Raw genomic sequence first — 22,833 nt, 5'->3', positions numbered from 1 at the left:
AATGTTTTGTTAATTTCCCTGGGGCTAGTTATTTATGTACGAAAGTGCCCTCACACTCATATCAGCACCTTTTGTTTGCTGTTTAGCTTCATTTTTTAGGCGAAAAAATTGCGAAAATATTTACATAAGCAAACTTATAGAAAAAGACTTTAGATGGGACACCCCAAGGGTCTCTGCTGCACCTATGGGCAATCAATCAATTATACAATCAATCACCCCCAAAAAGGACGAGGCTCATCATCCCATTCCTTGTCGTCATCATGGGCGCATGAGATTCCCAAGTTTTTCCTTCAGACAGACTGATAAACGAAGGCACTGAGGGACTGAATGACTGATTGATTGTTGCTGCGTTGCATTAAGTGAAATTAAAGTGTTAATTTGACAATGGCCTTGTGCGATTGTTGGCAGTGTGGATGTGGATGGCAAAAGAAATTACCAAACAATTGGAAACTTTTTTCGGCTCGGGTCATGGCGGTTGCCCTTCGGAACATCTCAACCGTAACAAAGTGCACAGTCACCCACATATACATAGATACACACGTACATGTGTGGCATACAGCCAGATGTGTGCTCAGGCGTTTTCCACTTTCGAGGCGGAACTTTCACGACAATTTTGTTTTAAGAAAATGTTCTAATGAAATTGCCGAGCAACTCTTGCAGGTATTTCGTTATTTATAGTTTTCGTTGTTTGGTTTTGTAACCTATTTTTCATTAGAGGCCGAAACTTTCCCACTGAATCACAGCGAAGTGGAGGAATCTCTTACCGCTAATTAATTTAGTTTGTTTCTAGGTTGGTTTTCGGTTGACATGTGAGAGGAATATTTTATATGGAAATCACTTTGTTTTGCTATCCCTGATGCGGGGCCTGTCTTCCCTTTAATTGATTCAATTAAAAAAGTTTAAATTGTCATAGATTAACGGAAAAGTATGGCCCCAACAAGGCAGATCCGAGTCTGAAAAGTACGGCTATGGCCCCAACAAAGTGGATTTGGATGATAAATGTCGATCATTTGGGACGACGGCCTGAACAAACACACAGAGAGTCTGGCGGGGAGAGTGACATTCGAGCGTTAAAATTAACGAGTGTCACAATTTACGTGTGTGATTTACGACATCAAATTTTCAACTCCAGCTGGCAACCATTTTGTTGGGTTTTCTTTTTTGCTGTCGCGTCCCGGCCACAAGGTCGAACATGGAACATGGAACATGGAACATGGAAAACCACTTTGTAATTACTATATAAAGGCATTTGTTTGCCGCACTTTTATTACTTCATCCTGTCGCTGTTATTGTTTGTCGTTTGTCAGAGAACCAAGCGTAAGTCCTGGTGTGCCGCTCGTCCTCGTTAAAATTAATTAACCCTGTACACATTTTTTCATTAACCAGAAATATGAAAGCATTCAAAGAATGGCCTCTCCAGCAGGTCTGTCCTTTGCATGATTAATGATGCGCTTTAAGGCTCAGAGATACATTTTCGAAAAGGTTCTGCCATTAGCGAAGATATACTTATTTCTTTAAACTGTTTCCGGGAATGCCCCATAAGACTTTTTGAGCAAGAGAAAGTGGTTTCTCAGTAAAACATGCAGTCATAGCTGAGATGTCAAAGGTCCTTGACTTGGATTAGCCAATACTGCCCAACCGCAGGCCCAAGGCATTCCACATCTATGCACATATTTAACATACGGCCACATTGCATGACAAGGCCATAAAATACATCAAATTGTGTGGCCATATTATCCCCATATATTCAGGCTCTTGAATGCGGCAATTTATTGTAATTTGCCCAATTTATGTTGCACACTCTTTAGGTGCCATTCATATGTACTACTCTGCATCAAGACACACACATTCAAACTTGTCGAATACGTGCTGGCATCTGCTTTGGGCCGTGAGGCACAAAAAAAGAGACAAAAGAACAGACATGACACTCAGAGTTTTGCCACGCAGTTGACACTCCAGCGATTCAGAATTCCAAATGCATTGCGCAAAATTTCATTTCATTTACAGTGAGAAAACTTCTGCAAAACTTACCACTATAAATCAACCGCAGAGAATCGTTAAGTGTTCGCTCAAATGAGTTACCACTGTGCACACATACCATGTATTTGGTGTCTGCCATGGCACAGCAATGCTGTCAATTATTCTTGTTGCAGTTGCAAAGGCAAAGCAGCTTCCCGCACACTCGCACAAAGACAGACAATGGCATTGTGTGTCGCTGCCTCTATTCAAATTATCTGCTTCTAAGGGGTTTTTGTGTGCGCGTAAATCATTTCAAGTATGTGCCACACCTAAACACCCACACCCACACTCATCCTCGTACTCATACCATTTCCATGCTCATATTCATATTTATCTGGAGCTGCAGGGAAGGGGAAAATAAAAAGGCTGCAACTACTTCAGGAGTGAAAATGTTAAATGGAGTTGATAAGATGGAAAGTACTTGGTGTGTGATGATTGAGCATCGGCGGAAGTATGAGCATTTATCATAGTGCTTTACTCTCAATCATCTCAAATTTTATGGCTCTGCGAGGGTGGCTTCATTTGAGAGGAGTTGCAATTTACTCAGCTCTCATATTTACTAGATGATGGCTCACTCAATCAACTGAAGAATCGACTCGCATCAGCTGATATGTGGGTGAAGTGGCTTCTATTTTTCATACATTGTCCACAAAATAAGCAGTTATTCAAATGAACTCACATCCCCCCACTATACCACATCATTTTCGTTGTTTTCCTCAGTTGTTCTATCTAAAAAGAATTTATTTGCTCTACTTGTTTTATAGTTTCTCCTCTGCATTTTTTCGTGTGCCTCTCCCTGTTTGGCTTTTCCTGCCTGGCATCTGTTTTTTTTTTGCTTTGCTTTTTTTCCATGGCATTGTAATTCTATTATCTTGTACATTTCTTTTTCCCATTTTCCAGCGCCAGCGCCTGCTCAGCATTTTCTTTATGGAACTGCAGTGGTAGCCGCTTAACTTTTGCAAGGTTCCTTTTTTTCTGGGTAAAATCTTTGAAATATTTTAATGTGCTTTGGCCAGATTTATGGAGAGTATCTCCTTCTACCACTCCAACTTCTATTTCCATCTTTCTCGCCTCCACTTAATACCATGCATTAGCAGTAGCCGCCTGCAAATAATGCGCTATTTTATATACTCAAATCTCTGCGGTTTGACTTTTGAGCCGACTAACGAGGGGCTGGAAAGCGGTTGGTTTGATCCGGTTGGGGGAGCTGGTGGCCAAAGGGCGTGGCAGGCGCTACCATTAAGTGGCTTTGGCTTGCAGCTGATAAATGATGCCAGTTGGTTTTTGGCCATAAACATTTCGGTGCCTGCTTTCTGGCCATACAATGAAATATGATAATCGCCAGCCTGGTTGAGGTCCATAAATCCCATCGACTGCATAAATAAGCCCAACAAAATGTAGTCCTTTAACCGTTAACTACTGCTGTTAGAAAAGCAATCAACCTCAGAGATAGAATTGTGAGCACGTATATGAAAGGGTAAACGAAGAAAAGAGTCTTGAACTGAGAAAGTTGAAATCCCAAGAGTCTCGTTTCAATAACTCATAATTTTGAGGTCAGTAAAAAACCAGGCACCTGCTTTCAGAGGCCGGATACCCATTTTTGGGTGTCAAATGTCTAAAAATATTTTCTGAATTCGCATGCTTTTAAATTGAGAACTCTAGAGTTATCCAACAGTGGATGTGTGACTCAAATAAACAGAACTATATACGCAAATTTTAATTTCAAATGTTTCAAATTCCATTCCACAAAAATAATTAGATAATCAAATTAGTTTTACGGTCAAAATAATCAAAGAGTAAAATTCCATTCTGACAATAGAAAACATTGCAAATTAATTTTGTTTTTAAGCGGGGATTACATTAACCCACTCCACTCCGCAAATATAAATTGTAAATGTCCAAGTGAACAAATTCCCACTCGTCGGATGATGGATGTTGGTGGGAAATACCAAATGAAATGATCGAAATGAACCATTTGAAGGAAGCGAAGCTTAACCGGAAGTATACAAATATTTCAGGGGCCCTCAGCCCTTGGTCCGAGGCATTAATAGCTCAAAGTGCTTGGGCGTCCACAGTGCAGTCCTTCAGGGAGGACACACGTAAGCACAAATTCCGCGCCATAAATCACGGATAAACAATTTTTGTTGTTGCTTTTGTACCTGCGCAGAGGAAAAACACAAAATACGTAAAAACTTGAGCGAGAGCAGAGTTGCGTAACTGGTCAGGCGGCTGGCGGCAGGCGGCAGGCGGCAGGCGACAGGGGCAGAAAAGACCCCAGAACGAGGTCAGGTCCGAAAAAGACAGAGCAGGAAAAAAACCAAATTCCTACGACACAAATCAACAGCAGCTAAATTGAACGTCAACATGACTTTGATTGTTTGCTGCAAGTGTGAGTGGCCCCGTAGTCGTATCCCTGGATGGATATCAGGCATCACTCGCCGAAAAGGCAAACAGACGGACCCACCAGAACCGGAGCCACTGCCGGAGCCACTCATCCACACACGTGCCGCACTATGCCACATGCAGCAGGCCAACCAGGAATGGGCCGGGCAGTTGGCCCAGTCAAACACATAGTTGGAATTTCTAGCCCACAATTCAAAAGCCAGCCAACAGCCACAACAATCCAAGTGCCCCCATTCCGCACCCCATCCAACTCCCCCTTGCACAACTATCAAAATTTGCTTCAAATGAATGCGAAACGCTGCTGCCATGCCATAGCCGTCGGCTTCAGTTGGCAGCTGTTTCCTTAAAGCAAAGACCAGATCCTTCAGCAGGACCACACCAGACCAGACCCGACCAGAGCTAGACGGGGGCATATGAAATGCGAAAATATGCCAAAATGTCATTCACAAGCATGTGCAAAGTATGTCGTCTTCTGTTGAAAGACCCAAAAAACCATGGGATCTGAAAGGAATTGGCAGAGAAGAGGGACAGCAGATAGTGGAGGAATTATGGGAAAAGCGACACAACACCTTGGCAGGCAATAATTCATCAGAGATTCCATTCTGCAGTTTTAAAGTGTTTGCTCTTGGCCAGTGTTGAGTGCTTTTTGGGCTTGAACTAGTTTTTAACATTTGAGGAATTTTAAAAGATTTGTTATGGCTTTAAACAGAGGTTTTCTCTCTCAAGTTTAGATGTTCTTTTGCTTGTTTTATCTGTCCTATAAAGTATAAAATGGTATTTGCACAAAAATAAATCGCCTCAAAAGTGTATATTGCCATATGTTCTTTTAGTTTTTCCTGCCTGTTTGCTCCTCATATGCGGCAGTTCACATCCCAAAGCCTGCCAGCGTGTTGATTTCGAGTGCTCCTGTCTGTGTGAGTGGAAGTGCAGCCAAGCGGTAGTAAAACGGTTTGCCTTTTGAAATTTTTCGACATTCACAAAATGCGATGCGAGTTGTTATGCATTTCGCGCTCTTGTCATGCACTGCCACCCATCCTTGAATGGGGGGAACAGGAAGCACCCCTGAGGGCGAACAGGTGCCACTTTTCACTTTCTCTTTAATCGATTTAGTAGCGCTTTAGTTTCGTGGGTCTTAAAGTTCCCCCAGCAGAAGGAGAGATATTTAGTTCTTTCATTCAAATTGCGTTGGTAAAAGTGGAATTTAGTGGAAAACATCGCCGGACAAAACATGCCAAGACCACTTGAAAAACTTCTAGAAACTGAAAAAATTATGCAAAATGTCTTGCTCTTTAGTACATTTTATTTGAAGGAATGAAATTACCTGACCCAACTCAGCCAGCAGACAGTCGCACGAGTCCCAGTTGTCCTGACCCGAGCAAATCACATTAGGATAATAAGATTCCCACTAGCGAATACCAGCAAACTTTTCTTACTCGTTCTTCCCTCAAGTACTGTAGTAATCATAATTTTCGGCATGCAAGAACGACTTTTTAAAGGCTTAACTATGATTAATATTATTTACTGTTCTGCCAGAAGGCTGAGGTCTGGGTTTTCTGTAAAAAAAAACACTTTCATTACGCCTAATGAACCACAGAGGACCCAGATGGCAAGGCAATGCCCCAAATGGCATTGAGAGTGGTACAGGCTCGCACTCGTAAAAACTGCAACAGAATTTCCCATTTACACAGATCCGTTTTATGCGTTTTATTACGGAATATGGCCACAGCCCTCATCCCTTAACATTTTGGCTTACAATGTAGATGGCTTCGTTTATGGCCCCACATGGCATGCACCGGCAAATGGGGAGACGGATGGACGTTGATCAAGAGAGTCGCAGAACCCAGGAATTTCTATCGAAATTGTACATTTTTTCAACTTGTCGCCAGCTCTGAACTTTAAGCGAATTACATTATACACTTGGGGAAAATACACGAAAATTGTTTGGAGACCAAACATTGGACTCAACCTCGTGGAAGTCATGGGAAAAGTGAGGAAAAAGAAAAAGTTGTTGTGGTTTTTGACAAAAGTTTGAACAAGAAATTTAATATTTTCCTGATTGCCCTTTCACGGGGTGGAGGGCCTAACCAGAATGGTAGAAAATTCATGTGAGAAAATCCCTTTTAATTTGCCAAGATTTATCCTAATTTGATAAAATGGTGTGGAATTAAAAATTTGTATAATGGAGCTACAAAATGGCTTCAAAATCAAGAGTATTCCAAACTTCGGCTTACCAAATCTATTCTTTAACTTTATTCGAGATTTATTTATGACTGTGTCTCTGTTGTGGGTCAGTTGTTGAAGCAAATATTTTGATTCTCACTGCCCGAGGGATTTGTAGCCCAACAACCAACCTCAACCTTTAGTTTTACCAAAAAGTTGGAAAGTTTGAGCCTTGGCGACGCCAGGCCCTTGATTGATGGGTGATGGTGGTAAAAATTTTCATTTTGGCTTTTCAGTTGATTAATATGAATGGCTGTGGAGAAGGACCAACAGAATGCAGCCCCGACCAGCAGCAGACTGTCAATTAATAACCCCAGACCCGATATCGATGGCCAATATGGCAGTACTTCCGCGGGAAAGTGGAAAATGCCCGCGACGGAAGCCAGCAATTTGCCAGAGGCAATGTCGAGACGCGACGCGACTCCAATCCGAAGCTTTAAGTGACTGCAGGCGAAATCTAATAAAAAATTTGACGCTCTTTCTCCGCAGCTTTGTTGCCGGGCGAAAGTTTTTCTCTGTTTCTGGTTTTGCCCTCCTTTTTTTGGTTCGTCCTAGGATGTCGCTGTCATAAGGAAACTAAGGATTTCCGTTTTGGCTTTGGTTCGTAAGCCGAGCATCAGCTTTATAAAAATTTCAGTGGATGTTGTCACACAGACAGAACAGAGAAGGGCAAGAAAAGAAAAAGAATGTAAAAGAAATGAGTGGGGAAAAATTATGTAAAAAGTTTGTTCGTGCACGTTTAGCCACGCCCCCTGGTTATTAGTTGGTCACAGCTGCATGCCCATCACAAGATGGGGGGACACACGTTCCAGGGCAAACCATTTTTCATTAAGTTTTCGCGCCATATTGCTGCCTCTCATAAGTTATATACAAGAAATATATTTTATTAGTGTCTTGGCAATTGTCTGTCTTGGCAAAGAAATAATATAAATTTCCAGCAATAAATTACACGAAAGAGTCGCTTTTTCTTGTGTGTGCGAGAATGCTCAATGAATTGGCAAAGTGGCTTTGACAGGAGTCGAGCACATTACTTCATCCAGTTCGGATAGGTCCTGGCAGTTTCCCCGGCACCTTTATCAACAGCACCAGCAGCTCGTCAGTGGCACAGCATTCTTTATTTGACAGGAGAGATATACAGTAGAGGAAGATTCAAATTTGCATACACGGCGTATGCGCAACATGGCCAAACATCACTTTCCACACACATGCATATGTATGCAGTCATTTACATACTCTTACATATCTCTGCTGGTGAATGTGTTGTCTGGAGAGCTAATAAAACTTATTGTCAGCCACATGCTGACCCACTTTCCCATTCATTTTGTTTTTGCCCATTTTTTCGGTGGGTTCTTCGGCTGGTGTGGTATTCCATTGTTCGTTGGAATAATTTGAATTTTAGAATAATGAAGTCACAAAATGTCAGTGCGCGTTATCAAAATCATTTATATGCGAAAACAACTTTTTGGCCCTGGCAGCTCCCAAGTGCCGACTGCCAACAGGCAACAGTCGAAAGCAGGCCAGACAGCCAAACAGCCAACTGCCAGTTGCCAACATTTTAAATCGCTTACAATGCTTCAAAATGAATGCAAAGAAGTAGAATAGTTGCCGGGCCAACTGGGAATGTGTACTATACATACATATATGTTTGTATGTGTATTCAAATGTGGCAAAAATAAATGAATTATTGTTCTTTGGTGTTGGCCAAAAACTTTCTCTGTGTATATGTGTGTGCCAGAGAGCTGGTAATGGAAAATCCTTAAAGTGCCCGAAACAGAAATCAAGCTAATCTCTGATGAGGCAGAGAAGGAATCTCTGATTATTAAAAAACTTTTTTATTTGATTACACAAGTTCTATGGAATAGACCTACATTCAGGCATTGTTCCATAGCCACCAAAAATATACATAAGACATAATTGACAAAAAGAGAAGAGCCGAAAAGTGCCTTGAGTCAGAATTACAAAATTCGAAAGAATAGAGCTACCTAATTACAAGATTCTTCTTCTGTAAATCAAGGACATTCCACAGAACATTTTCTTTACATTCCTTGAAATAACCATCATCAAAAACTATTACCTACTTACGGACGTACACTCCTTTGTTCTGTTCATATAATTATATCAAACTATCCCCCATTTCGGGCAGAATCAGAGCCATTTAGACCGTACTACTGTCAAAAACAAACACGTTATAATTATAATGATGATCAAATAAAAGTGGAAATTAGCCCTTAAGTTAGTCAAGTGGAGTGGAGGTAAAAGACAAAGGAAACTACTGATAAATAATGCCATACAAGGCAAAAAGTGACAGCCAAATTTTCTAAAAGACAACGGCTAATGAGGCTGGGACGGAAAGTGGGCGAGTGGAAGGAAGGTCCAAATGAGAGTTGGTTAACAGGGAAAGATGTCTGTGGGTGGCTAGACCCCGAGGCTAGTCAAATAGAAAAGGCAACGAGAAGTGAAATGGGTTTGTGGCAGGACTAAGCGTCTTAGTTGTCCCCTCCCCGAGGAAGGGGTGAAAGTGAAGAGCGCGACTCTGGTCTCAAAGCCGAAAGCCGAAAGCCCAAAGCCCAACAAAGAAAAGGCAAAAACAGATGGAAGAAAAAACTCAATTGCCGCACAAACCGAGCCGCCATTGTTTTCTTAATTGAGTGCCTCTGCCATTGTATGGGGGGTGTACGATAGTATCTGTGTGCTGAGTAGGTGCTGGTATGGGTGTTCATGTTTGCTTAAGGACTTAGGGGAGTCCTGTATGTGTGGGTACTATCTGCTGGCAGGGCTGCTTATCAATTACATTGAATTTTTCCAGGCGCAACTTGTTTTCTGTTGACTTCTCCGCCCCCCTCACCCATTTGTCGTACCAATCAATGGCTGCCGGAAATGATGGCATAGGCAGTCACTTCAACATTCACTTCCCTTTCCGCTGGTCGCCCTTCCCACTCCACCTCTTTTCCGATTTGACGCTGATTTCACAACTCGCCGCACGGAAATTGCCAGCCCCCATTTATGGCTTTATTACACCCCACCCCCTCCTGGGCCTTTTCCTCCTCCTTCTCCTCTTCAGCTGGGCACCGCCTGTACTGCATTTGAAAAGACTCAACATTTTCTTATACAACCATTTGCATTGGCTCCTCAGTTTTCGATCCTCTTCAATGTCGAACTTAAGGATTCGACTGATTTATTCCGTTCACGTACCGCTCACTGCACACTTTGATTGCCGCATTGGGATGTAAATCTCGGCCTCTAAAAAGAGACCCAACCATTCGGGCCAATCCGCCAAATCTGGCCCACGTCAACACGCATAATCGGGCTTTTAATTTCGGGCAATAAAACCTTGGATGCCTTATTTAATGTCACAAACGTGGAAAAACTCTTCTCTCCGGGATTTGACACAAAGTTTGATGGAGAGCATAAAAATAGGTGTTTGTTCAAGTTCTCAAAGAAAAAAACTCCGAAAATATTTGTACTAATTAAGAATTCTATTACTGAACCAACATACGATAAAATTGGTGAAAATAATTGTCGGGAATCCCCATCCGTTAAACACAACTTTTCCATCATTAAACATTATGATATTCAAGCCCCACCTCAACAAACTTTCATCCACGAGTATCCCGAAACTTTTGGCAAAGTTTACGCATAATTTTTGACGATATTTTCCCGCATTTAGCCTTCGAGTGGTGGTTGCTGGTGTTGTCTTCGAGCACTTTTGTTGGCCTCCACGGATTCCAAATACGTTTCCGGCCAAACAACTTTATTCAATTTCTCATATTGCATTGGCATTGGTATTTTATTAAGCTGTTATGCTCTGAGCTCCTGGATATTAAGATAAGACAACTTCCTGGTAAGTTTTCTTCCTGAATATTAAATAAATTTCGAGTGTTTGTTATTAAAATTTTATGGTAATCTCCGGCAAACGATTGATATTTCTTTGCCAAACAAAATTTTGATGGTTTTTATTTTCGCAAAAGATTAAAATATTGCTCCCGTTTTCACAAAAAAAAATAAAATAGATGACTTATTGATGCAGTAACATTTAATTTTCATAATTACAATTGCAATTTTTCCTCGCAAACAACATAGGGCTCCAAACGAATTGGTTATCGGAACGGAAAAAAAAATCACTTTGTGCGCGTAACAGCCCAAATTGAGCTCGTTACCAACAAAATAGTTGGAAAAAATTGACCGTGGAAAGTGTATCAATGTCAAACCAAAAGGAAGACGACAAAAATTGACAAGCCATAAAGGTACGATAAAAAGTCAAGAGAAAATATTCCAATGACTTTCGAACAAATTTATTCCATTGGCCAACACGATTGTAGTCCATAAATATTCGTGGTAAATTGAACTATTGAATGTTTTGTTGTACCCCAACTGCTGCATCTGGAAATCATTAGAAACATGGGAAAATCTGATGAAGCGAAGGCCCATTCTAGTTCCTTATCGGAGATGAGGCTTATCCTCAACACAGCATTAAAGAAACCAACCAAAACGTACGATTGAAAGTTGATCACACTGTAGTCATTGATAATCCTTTCAGTCGTGGTTTCAAAGCTGAACAGATGCTCGAAGTTTTCAAAAAGGGAGAACAAATATCGATTTTGATCAGGTCTATGTCTGTATCTAGGCCACACCTATGTGGAACCCCACACGATCTTCAAGTTCTACGAAAAGAATTGCCAATTTGCAAAACTTAATAAGGATTGAATAAAGAATAGTTATTTAAATTTGTTCCTCAAAATTGCCTTAAGATTCTGAACAGATAAATAAGACCAAATCCGAATATGTATTATATTAATTTTTATTCTTATTCCATGAAACTGTTGTACTTCAGTTCCATTTGTTGTTTCTTTTATTGTACACATATTTGCACCATTAAATTGTGCCACTTTACGCAACATAATAAAAGGAAAAATGCCAACTTTTAAGTGATTTTCGGGGCGTGTTTGTTCCGGGTGCCCCCGAGTAAACATTCCTAATTGCAACAACAACATCGACAACGGGGCAGGCACCAAACAGAAGAGGCTCGAGGAATTTACAGCACGGGAAAATGAAGACAAAATATTTGCATTCTTTTTTTTTTCTCTCTCTCTTTTGGCCCCCCGTGGTGGATGGGGCGTGCCTGGTCGGCCAGTGGCCTATATTTGAGTCCGTTATTCAGCGTTTTGGTTTGGTTTGTTGCGTTACTCCCAACAGGCACGTAGTAGCACCAGCAGCCGCCATAGGGAATGCTTTGTTTATGCAGCAAGGAATTCCAAATGCAGTTCCTGCAGTTCCACCAAAATGGAAAACTTTGATACTGCAGTTCTATATAGAAAAAATGTGTACTGCAGTGGCCATATACGTAGAAAAGTGTTTAGCCTACAATATATAGAAGCTCGGCTTCAATTAGTCAGACGTCTGATCTATTGTGGATTGATTTTTGTAGATTATAAGGGTATGATAATATAAGTATGTCACAGTCTAACGAAAACATACATTGTACTCTTGATTCCAGATTCCTGATCAACATCAGCCTCCCTATTCAGTCGTAACATCAGCCATAGCACCCTTACTCCGTTTCTTTTTAAGGGTAATCAAGCGTCGCTTTCATGAACAAAACGGAAAAAAAAAAATTAATTGCGTGCCCAGGCGTTGGCTTTTCCTCCATTCCCATCCTACCATATGCCATTATTTTTTGTTTTCCATGAGGTCAAGGGTTAAATACATACACACATGCAGTATTTGTTTACGTGCTTGAGCCGAACCTCAAACAATGAACGACCCACACCCATTGTTCCAAGATGTAGAGTATGCTCTATGAATAGCAGAGTTTTTGCTACCCTGGAGCACTCATTATTAAAATTATGAATTATGCATTCATTCCATGTTGTTACACTGCTCGCACTGCGTCCCATCCCCCCTCTGGGCACCATCCAAAAACTGGTTACCCAACTAATTTGAATATAAATTTAACTCATAAATATATATAAGGCGATTCCAGGCAGACGGCGCCATGGTCCTGTAACTTTTTTTGGAGAAGAAAAACATCAACTACTTGGCCAAGAACAAGACGACATCAGGTCAAGCAGTCAAGACAGCAACCGCCCCACAAGAACTACAATAATACCAAGGAAACACTTCAACTTTTATGTAAGACATCCATAGATGATGAAAGAGGAGGAGCAGAAGGAGGAGGAGCAGTCATTAGGAGGAGCAGTCTTTAGTCTGCTGGTTAATATTTAAACAAAAGTTGGTCTCCTCTCTGTATAGTCGCGTGTTGCAGCATATTTTTCTTGCCTGTCCACTTTTCGGGGGCGCTCACTGGAGGGCATCCTCATCAACATCATCATTAACATCCTGGCATTCTGGGGCCCTTTAGTCTTGCGGCTTGGCATAAATTATGCCTCTAATTAAGTGTCTGTGAAGCTGTTAATAACGAAATGAATGGCAATTATCAGCAGAAGGGCAGCACAAAAAAAAAGAGAAAATAAAGTTAAATAGAATTACTTGAGCCTTGACGGGCTCAAGCGTTTTCTTTTGTAATTTTCTTGTACAAACTTCAGCTACATTTAGCAGATAAAGAATGGGATGTCCTTCTAAATTTATTGGTTTGTCATTTAAACCATTTTAGCGGAAAAAGGTTGGAAAAAACTTGTTCCTTTCGAAGTCAGTATACGCATGTCCAAGGGCGAACCACAATTTGTACCATATTTCCGCACAACATTTTCCATAATTATCCAATAAATATTAGTATAAATATATTGAATAACTCAATAATTGTTAATCGTTCAACATTATATGAAATAGGTCAAAATATGCTAAAATATTCGCATAAATGATGGCAGTCCATCAATCGAATGTTCACAAAATAAATTGGAATACAAATTTGCTACAAAGACACACTTTTGGGGGTACAAAGGCAATGCCGCAATGTTGTATAAATTTGTTAAATGTATGCTCATTTGCTCCCAATTCCAATTAAATGCAGTTTTCCCAAGCGTGCATAAAATAATGTTCTCATGAATGGAAAACGAGTGAAAAAATATAATGAAAATCTATTTTAATGAGAGCGAACAAACTGCAATCAAAATCGTATATATTAAAACAGCTCTCTCCATATTTCTCCAATTTTAAATGTGCCTTTCGCCAAAGTTTCCACAACTTTGAAAAAACTTTGCTTCATTTCCAGGAGCTCCCAAAATAGGATCCGTCGACTTGTGATAAAATCATGTGTTGATTTCCAAGAAAACTGTGCTCCGAGAGAAAAACCATGCTAACTAAATTATTCCCACGAGACGAGGGCGTTACGGGTGTGGCCGTTGAAATGAGCAGGACGTGTTCCCATCGAGCCCCGCAGAAAATAACAATTTATGGGTCTCCTCCTCCGTTGGAGCAGTGTGGTATAAGGGGCTGCACTCGGAAGGCAGATGGCAGCTGTGCATGGCAAGTAGGTGTTAAATATTTAATGATTATCAGAGCGCAAACAGGAGCAGCCCCAGAGCTGCTCCTCCGCCTGATCTGGCTTTTACTCGGCGTTCCTCCTGCTGCAATTCGTTAAGTGCTCCTTCCTCTTACGCATACAGACACTCGGATTGGGACACGGATACGGCTACAGATACACTGGAGAATCGAGTGCATACAATATGCCGCAATTTATGCGCACAATTGCGCTGCCACGCCCCCACTATAGGCGGCATACGTGCTCTATGCCCCCCCATGCCAGAGATCGTTCGAGGGAAACCAAATGCGACCGCAAAACTAATTGAAATTGCAAGCGCAGGCAGTTGCCATTAGTTTGTCTTTTCTTGGTGGAAGGATGGATGGATGGATGGGAAGGGATGGGATGGAAAGCAGCGAAAGGTAGGGTTGACAGTTGCGTGATTGGGGCCAAAAACAATGAGGCTGTGCGACGGTTGTCTTACAGCAACATTGCGTATTAGTAGCTCGAGCACGGCGCGTATACGTAATGGATTTACATGGACAATGAGCTCAACCCTTAAGCTCCCTTGCAGGCCATTACCTGATATTAATTAGTGGAGGAATTAGTGGTAATTATTTGCTAAAAGAGTTGTACATTTTCATTTTTTCCTTACAGCCCTCTTTGTGGATATAGCCGGAAAGACAAGAACAAACGTTCTTGTAATAAATACGTGTAAATTTGGGAATTAATTAGGGAATCAATTTTGTGACAAATGAATTTGTTTTCTTGACCTGGTTTTAAACTCTTGTTAATGATAAGATACTCGTAATTACCTTTTTAACCATTTCCTTTTAAGAACAGACTTTACTTGTGCCCTCCCTTTCCAGACGCTGATCCTCCCTGTTATTGGAGCACAGCATTGCTTTTATTTTTATAAGCAATTTATCTTTGTTTGTTCCCTCCCCAGCGAGAGAGCCAACAAAATTCTGACAACAGCAGAACTGCCAACGTGCTCTGATGACAGAGAATATATATATATGGCCAATACGGAGATAACACAAACAAACAACATGGCAAGAACAATAAAATGAAAACATCAACTCGAGAAGTCATCAATGGAGCAGTGGAGTGGCGGAAGAGCGGAAACCTTCAGTGGAGGGATGGTGGCTGTTTGCCTGGCAGGATGGTCTTTTTTTAGCCCGGACAATGACAACAATGAGCAGCAATGAATCGAAATGAATGAGTGTATAAATAAATGAATGCAACGTTTCAGTTTCGGTTTGATTTCCGAACGAGGGTGGGACCTTGGACTTTGCCGAGAAATTTCCACGAAAAACCTATACATATAGTATGTATGTACAGATCCGACTTACCACGCAATATTTCTCGCTCTTCTTGGTGCACTCCTTCAGATAGAGATGGGCAATGTCTTTGGTGTAGTTGGTGCAGGGCGTGATGGAGCCCACGCCCTCGTTGTACTGGCCGCACATGTGGCACTTGAGGCCGTCGGCGACTCCGAAGCTGCCGGTGCACAGAACAATGGCCACCAGCAGGGCAGCGGCCACCGTGGCCCGGCTGGCCCTAAACAGAGGTGTGCCACCCGTCAGGCTGCTGCTGGACATCGATGCAGATGCAGATGCAGATGCTGATGGGGATACGAGTACTGAGGATGCTGGATGCATGGACGAGGCCATGTCCTCGTCGACATTTGTTGACATTGCTTCTTGGTTAGAGCGCGACATTTTCATATGAGTTCTGACCTTTAACACAAAACACACACACACCGCACACAAAGGACGAGTCGACGGGCAGACTGACGAGTGACAAACAGTATGCGTGTGCACTCACTGAAATTGCAGTTGCTTCGTATTTTTTTTCGGCAGCTTTTGTTTCTGTTGTGGTTACTAGATTAATATATGTACAGTATACAATGTACAATGTATTTGGCTTTCGTCTTTCCTGTGTGGTTTATCACTTGCTCCTGCCAAAGGTCAATGTTGGTTTTTTGACTGCAAATGAAACTTGATCTTTAAAGGAAACTGCACATGATGAAGACGAAAGCTAACACTCCAAATGTTTCGACATACTTCAGAGCAGTTCTGAGAGTAAGCTGATACTTGGAAGCGCCGGACTGTATTTCCTGGAATAAACTATTGGACAAAATCCATCTCTCTATTTCTGTTAATAGAAATGAGATTTTCACTTACGAATTCTTCGGAAAACAGTAGGAAATACAATACTGACCTGTCACTAGAGGGATAGTTTGCTTTTACGACTATCTAGTTTTCTGTGAAACTGAATCAAATCTATATTAAATGGTAATCAATTTAGGTGAAAAATTCTTTGAACTTTTAGATGAAAAGGAAAGAGTTTCAAATTGTATTCCTATAAATTCTTCAAATCTATGCAGATAAAGGACTGCACTTTCTGTGAAAAACTAATCAGAAATTGACCTGAAATTGAATATTGACCTGTCACTAGAGGAATAGGTTGTTTTTACGACTATATAGTTTTCTGTGAAAGTGAATCAAATCTATATTAAATGGTAATCAATTTAGGTGGAAAATTCTTCGATCTTTTAGATGAAAAGCAAGGAATTTTAAATTGTATTCCTATAAGTTCTTCAAATCTGTGCAGATAAAGGACTGCACTTTCTGTGAAAAACTAATCAGAAGTCTTTGAAGAAAAAGTACTTTGAAGTTGCTTTCAGATGCCGCATGGAAGACATCGACTTAAATCACAAAAGCTGTCGATGCGTGGGCAACTTTTGTGGCAGCAGCATCCTGCATCATGCAGCAGCACCTTTTGTTATACGTAGGGCTCCTGGGCTTCCTGGCAGCATAGAAATGTTACAAATTGCCAAATGCTGCCACGCCCTTTGTTGGGCTGCTGGGGAGCTATGGAGCCAGGCCCAAAACCCATAAGCATGGATGCCACGACCACACACGGCCGCACGTTTTTCACAAAACTCAAAAAATTGTTTTCAAATTGCTTTTGTTGTTAGTTAAATGCGTGTCTGTGAGAAAGGGAGAGAGGAAGAGAGCCAGGGGAGCGGTGTGGCACTGAGGGATGGTTAAAAGTTCTTCTATACGCTTTCTGTGTTGAGTGTTTTCCACGAAATTTCCGGAAAATACATGGAAAAGTACGGTAGGCGAAACCCAAAATCGTATTACTGCCTCCTCGCACAATGTGTGTACATTTTGCAGCCTACTTTGCAGCCAGCTTTGATTTGATTCGGTGAAATATGGATGATGCCTGTCTGCCACACCGACAGGGCACGGGATCAATTCGGGTTTTGATTTTCTGCTATTTCGAAATTCTAGCCAAAGTATCACACATACGCCACGTTGCCCCGCAACAGCCAATTAACGAGGCTTTTTTTGCTTTTGTGTTTGGTTCTGTTCTTTTAATTAAACGAATGAATGCCATGGTCCATCATAATGGGCGATGGATGGATGGCCTTCCGCATTCTGCTCTTTTATGCCAAATGAAATATATTTTTCTCATTTTTGCATGGCACAATGTGCAACGGCACAGTGCAGCCACACAAAAACACCAACATTGACAAGATCTTTTCCCAGAGATTATCGTAAAAAAAAAACACAGTTTTCACTTTCTCGTTGAGGTTTCACAAATGTTTTTAGGGCAGTCTCTATTTCTATGGATATGTTTTTTTCATGTTTTATTCGTGTAAATTTTCTGCGTTTTTAGATAGATTTTACTAGTTTTATCTCTTATTCACTGTTCAGTCTTTTCAACTCAAAATTTGTTACATATTTTCTCTGTAGTTTCACAAAAGTTTTTGGGGGGGAATTTTTTATGTTACAGACACATTTTCAATCTATCACATTCTCTTTATAGTTTGAAAAATGTTTGTGAAGTTTTTCTATATTTAAAATACATTTTATATGTTTCATCTTTTGTTTGGATATTCCACAAATGTTTGCTTGAAAAACCTTTGTTTTAGACACATTTGCAATTGCTTAAACGTTTATTCCTGTGTTCACTCTTCAGTTTTAAACACATTCACTGACCGTTTTTCTAAAATATTTGATTTCCAACTGATTTTAGCTGAGTCCGTCGAACCGTGCGCTTCGTCAGAGTTGAAAATGTTGACTGCAGCGGCAGAAAGCAGAGGAAAGAAGAACCGTGCCACAAAAGGCATAGGCAACGGCGATGCTCGGGCTTTTTGTGGCAGCTTCGGGTCGTCTTCGTATTGGTCCAGTGGCTCAGTGCTGCTCAAACTCTTTTATTCTGCATTTTTGGTGGTACAGTTTTAGAGCTTGCATTGAGCGGCATTGAAAGTGGTTAATTCTGTTAAAAACGAGTGAGGATTGGTACACATTTACATATTTAAAAACTATTTTATTTCAGAATCAATGTTATGGTGTAAAAAAAGATTATAAAGTAATCATTTCATGAAAGAGTGAGTCGAAAACAAACAAAAAATGTCACTGAAAGGAAGAGAATGGGCTCAAAAGGTTATACATTTCAGTTAAGGCATTTCCCGATAAATTAAATCAACACAAGGGCTAATTAACTTTCTATTCTCACTTCGCTATTTTACAATGCAGCTGTTCCCAGTACTACAAAAAACAAAGTGCAGGCTTCCGATGCACGTTAAGCAACATTTTGCACTCGCACCTGGAAAATAACATTATTTATTTTTCATATGCTTGAAATCAGATTGCCTTATCAATCGCCACGAGCAATGTCAGTGGACCCCAATCCTATGATTTATGGGGCAATTTTAAAAGATATGTCTTTCAAATTTATTGGGGGAATTTCTGTGACTATGCCAATATGATTTGGCTCGTTTTAATCCAGTCAACGTAATTGCCGACCTTACAGTAAACACCCGGGTAGGGGGCCACAGTGCAGGGCTTGACGCTCCACGAAACAATGCCCACCTGTTGACCATTGTAGAGGAGAGGCCCGCCCGAGTCCCCGCTGCACTGTCCCATGCCGCCCTCATCGACACCACCGCAAATGTGGTAACTGGGATCCGTGGCCCCATTATGACGAGACGTGCATTCCGCGTCCGAGTAGACTTTCAGATTCACCTCCTGGAGAGTGGTCTGGATGCTGCCGCCAGTCTGAAGGGAGAGCAAAATTATTATTTGGATTTTCTAGGGAGAATTAAGGATTCTTCCAATCCAATCTCAAAACCCACCGCATTTAGACCCCAGCCAATGAGCACTCCCTCGCCACCATCCTCCGTCTGAGGAGTGGAAAAGTTAAGCACTGGGAGCTTAACGGGCGCCACATTAATATCATCGAAGACGAAGGGTTCCTGCACCATCAGTAGCGAGATATCATTGGCATAGTTTTTGCTGGGATTGTACAACTCATGCTGGATGATCTTCTTCACACCCACAACATTGGGACCCGTGGAATTGATCTGTGTCTGTCCATACTGCACCGTAAGCTGATCCGCAGTGCGGCCGGCTGTGCAATGAGCGGCAGTCATCACAAACTGTTTGGAGACGATGGATCCACCGCAAGAATGCGAACCGGTCGGACCACGCAACGATATCTGAGAGAATAACCACAGTAGTACATATCCGCTTATCCGTTATCCGTAAACCTTACCACAAACGGATACCTCTCGATGGTGGAGTCCGTGCCATTTACCACACGACCCATGGGAGGTGCAGCATGGCCAACGCCGACAATGGCCAAAAGTACAAGCGCGGCCAGGTGAAGATTTTTATGCGACAGCATGGTCGAGCGGAATGTGTTCCCTGTCAATTGGCCGCCCTATTATATAGAGCTCTTTGGCCATTGCCAATATCGGGACTGCGAACTGATTATGATTATTTATGAGCTCAGATTACAAGAGAGCGACGACAGTGCTATCGCTGCCAGAATGTGTGAGTATCTCCATTGATATCAAACGAAGCTTTATGCGGTTATCAATTAAACGATTTTAATCAAATTAAAAACAATGAATAAAAGTAGGTATAGCTTTGGAGGATTCGACCATCCGAGGAATGTGTTGGTTCTGATGATGGTGCGCTTAAAAGAAAAAAATTACAGTATAAAAAACTTAACGTTTTAGAGACAAACAAAAAAGAATAAATTTAATGTTAGAAAGAAGAAGGCCATCAATGTTAAGGCTAATACCGCTGCTCCACTAGGGCACATTCTTCGAATTACGTTCAAATTTTTCATAAGTGTTAGGACATACATAATGGGTTTCTGGTATTATTCGTACATACAATAAAATAGATTTTTTGGGGGGGAAGCGTTACAAAAAGCTGCTGTGGTTCTATTGTACATAGAAAGCAATTCTAGTATAGATATATCTCTGTATATAAGTATCTGTATACAAGTATATAAGAAGGCTACGTGACTATGCGATGCACCTCTAACATCGGTCTACAAAAATACTCTAACAAGTGCGCTCCAGGCGCCTGAAAAATTGCTCATGATTTCTATTTTGTTACTACTACTGTATGGTGCAGCTGTGTACCGTGGACAGCTTCCGTTCCTCTTCGTCCAAGTTCTTGGCGCTCAATATACTCTTAATGCTCTCCGCCTCCTTCATCCAAAACTCCAACTAAATAAAGGAAAAATTATCATTATAGTGGATCAAATTTTAAATTATGCACCAACCTGTTGCAATAATAGATTGCGACGTTCCCCCTTTGGTTCATTGTTCACGAAAGGCACCAGAATGCCCAGTGCTGAGGTATACGACTCCAGAGCTGCTTCCAGCTTCCGCTCGTACAGATACAGCTCTCCCTTGCGTCCGATCTCTAGGCCTGTTTTCAGGGACGGACTAGAGTTCGACAAGGCAACTGAAATGGAATTGGAAAAATTAACCATAAACACAAACACCATTAACCGCTTATCCTCTCATACATAGCTGCTTGTATCGTGCATCTGGCTCTAGCATCTCCGCCACCGTCGACCCACTAGGCTGTGGCTCTGCGGTTTGGAGAGCCTCTGTGGAATGTTCGGCTGCTAATGCAGCAGCAGCAGCCTTTTGTTGCCGCAGTGCCAGCTGTTTGTACTCATCCTCGATTATACAGTTTTTGATCTCCTCAGCGCGCTTCATGTAGGTCAGCGCTCGGTTGCGCAAGGCCTGCCGCTTGGGGGCATCCGATTCCTCCGTGATCAGCGGCACAAAATATTGCAGCGCGCTGCAGTATAGATAATAAGCCTCCTTGTAGTTGTGCTTCTCATCGTATTCACACGCCTGCGTGACCAGATCGATGGCCTTCTGCAGCGTGTGCTCCGTGGGAAACGTCTTGAGATCTAGAAACGGATGCGCAAAGAAATCCGCAAAAGAAATGCGTTCCGTTGGTTCGTGGGACAGCAGGCGGCCCAAGAGATCGTGACACTCGTTGCTGATGCGAGCATTTGGTGGCAGTGTAATGGGTTCGGCAGTGCGTATCTTCAACAGCAGCTCCTCAATGGTCCGCGAGCTATAAGGCGCCTTGCCGAACAGGCACTCGTACAGGATCACACCAATGCTCCAGAGATCCGCCTTAGCATCGTACTGGTGCTTGCGCACAATCTCCGGGGCCATATACAGCGGTGATCCCTTCAACTGCTGATTAATTTCGCCCAGCTTCAAGTGCTGGGCAAATCTAAAGAGAGACATTTAAACGTTTGAAAAGATGGTTTAGGCATGGTTTTCCGTGTGGTTACCCAAAGTCAGCTACTTTAAGAGAGACATTATTGGCTCCTCGTGTGAGGAGAAGGTTCTGGGGCTTCAGGTCAAAGTGGGACACATCGTTGGCCCGCATATACTGCACGGCGGCGGCCAACTGGCGTAGAAAATAGCGGCAGGTGGTCTCCGGCAGGGCCTTCTTGGTGCGAATAAAAGCAGAGAGGTTGCCGGCATTGCAGTACTCCAACACAATATAAATGTTTCTAGGGGGAATACTCTGTATGAGTAATGGCATTGATGAACGCTATCTACTTGCGTACTTATCGTCCCAGAAGAAATCCTGCAACGTAACAATGTACTTGTGTTTGAGGTCCCTGAGGAGGCGTATTTCCGTTATTAGATTCTCTCGTGAGGTTTGCGATAACGTTGACATTTCCACATATTTGATGGCATGATAAGTTCGCTGCTTCTGCAATAGAGATATAGTAAATTTTAATCAGCTAATTGATTGACCGTAAAAGTGTGTGCATATTGTATATGCCCCACTTTGTGGCGCGCTTTGTAGACGGATGCATAGCTGCCCACTCCAAGTTTCTCGAGAATATCATAGTCCGTGATGCGCGGCAGTGACATGTGGATGTGGTCATTTAATTCAAGTTTATTTTCAACTGTTTATTGTGATTGTAGCAACTCTTATCGTATATTTTTTTAATTTTGGGTCAGCAGCAGTGTGACTTAGCCCACTTACGCCCCCTTTAGTTAAGCAGGACAACAACTTGGGTTAAACCGCGGAAAATAATAATAATAATTAATCTTGTAGGTCCTTCCTATCCATTCTCTTTACTTAAAAAAGTCCACGTTGTTTTTTACGTCACCTGCGCTAAAATTCTTTATGATTCAAATTTTTAATTGGGAATATCTTTATACCCACTGGTCTACAATGGGGTAATCGTTCCTGTCCATGATCAGAAACGATATTCCTCTATTACGACCTTCGAATATTATTATTCATTCGAATTAATATAATATTAAACTAACTCACTATAACCACATCTGGATTGCATACGCATCCTTGTCACTCAATAATTTTCAAACAATTTATATTTGGCGCGAATTCAGTCGATAGTATCGGTGGAGGATTTTTATCTCAACAATTGCGCTACACCGTTGG

The 22,833-nt window shown here is 41.7% G+C and overlaps 3 protein-coding genes across 3 annotated transcripts in view; all 3 read right to left on the bottom strand.

Moving 5' to 3' along the window:
• Positions 1-18,125, bottom strand: part of LOC6595029 — a 29,366-nt gene extending 11,241 nt beyond the window's left edge. Inside the window, exons 1-2 of the mRNA XM_002019958.2 lie at positions 18,076-18,125; positions 15,415-16,050 (exon numbers count right to left, since the gene is read on the bottom strand). Of these exons, the coding sequence (XP_002019994.2) occupies positions 15,415-15,789 (375 nt within the window). The 5' untranslated portion in view covers positions 15,790-16,050; positions 18,076-18,125. The remainder of the gene's footprint in view (positions 1-15,414; positions 16,051-18,075) is intronic.
• Positions 18,126-18,755: 630 nt separating this feature from the next.
• Positions 18,756-19,777, bottom strand: LOC6595030 (chymotrypsin-2). Its single transcript, XM_002019959.2, has 3 exons — positions 19,634-19,777; positions 19,215-19,577; positions 18,756-19,137 (listed from the first exon to the last, which is right to left on the bottom strand). Exons 1-3 carry the CDS (start codon positions 19,763-19,765, stop codon positions 18,835-18,837), a joined length of 798 nt encoding a protein of 265 aa, XP_002019995.1. The 5' UTR covers positions 19,766-19,777; the 3' UTR covers positions 18,756-18,834.
• A 171-nt stretch (positions 19,778-19,948) lies between these two features.
• LOC6594878 (serine/threonine-protein kinase ULK3) lies at positions 19,949-22,371 on the bottom strand. Its single transcript, XM_002019961.2, has 7 exons — positions 22,209-22,371; positions 21,983-22,131; positions 21,701-21,925; positions 20,909-21,639; positions 20,660-20,844; positions 20,517-20,603; positions 19,949-20,059 (listed from the first exon to the last, which is right to left on the bottom strand). Exons 1-7 carry the CDS (start codon positions 22,293-22,295, stop codon positions 19,961-19,963), a joined length of 1,563 nt encoding a protein of 520 aa, XP_002019997.2. The 5' UTR covers positions 22,296-22,371; the 3' UTR covers positions 19,949-19,960.
• Positions 22,372-22,833: the final 462 nt, after the last annotated feature.

This window comes from Drosophila persimilis, unplaced genomic scaffold (genome assembly GCF_003286085.1).
Source record: "Drosophila persimilis strain 14011-0111.01,24,50 unplaced genomic scaffold, DperRS2 tig00000000-arrow-pilon, whole genome shotgun sequence".
Taxonomy (NCBI): Eukaryota; Metazoa; Arthropoda; class Insecta; order Diptera; family Drosophilidae; genus Drosophila; species Drosophila persimilis.
This window is presented reverse-complemented; position numbering and strand designations above follow the sequence as displayed.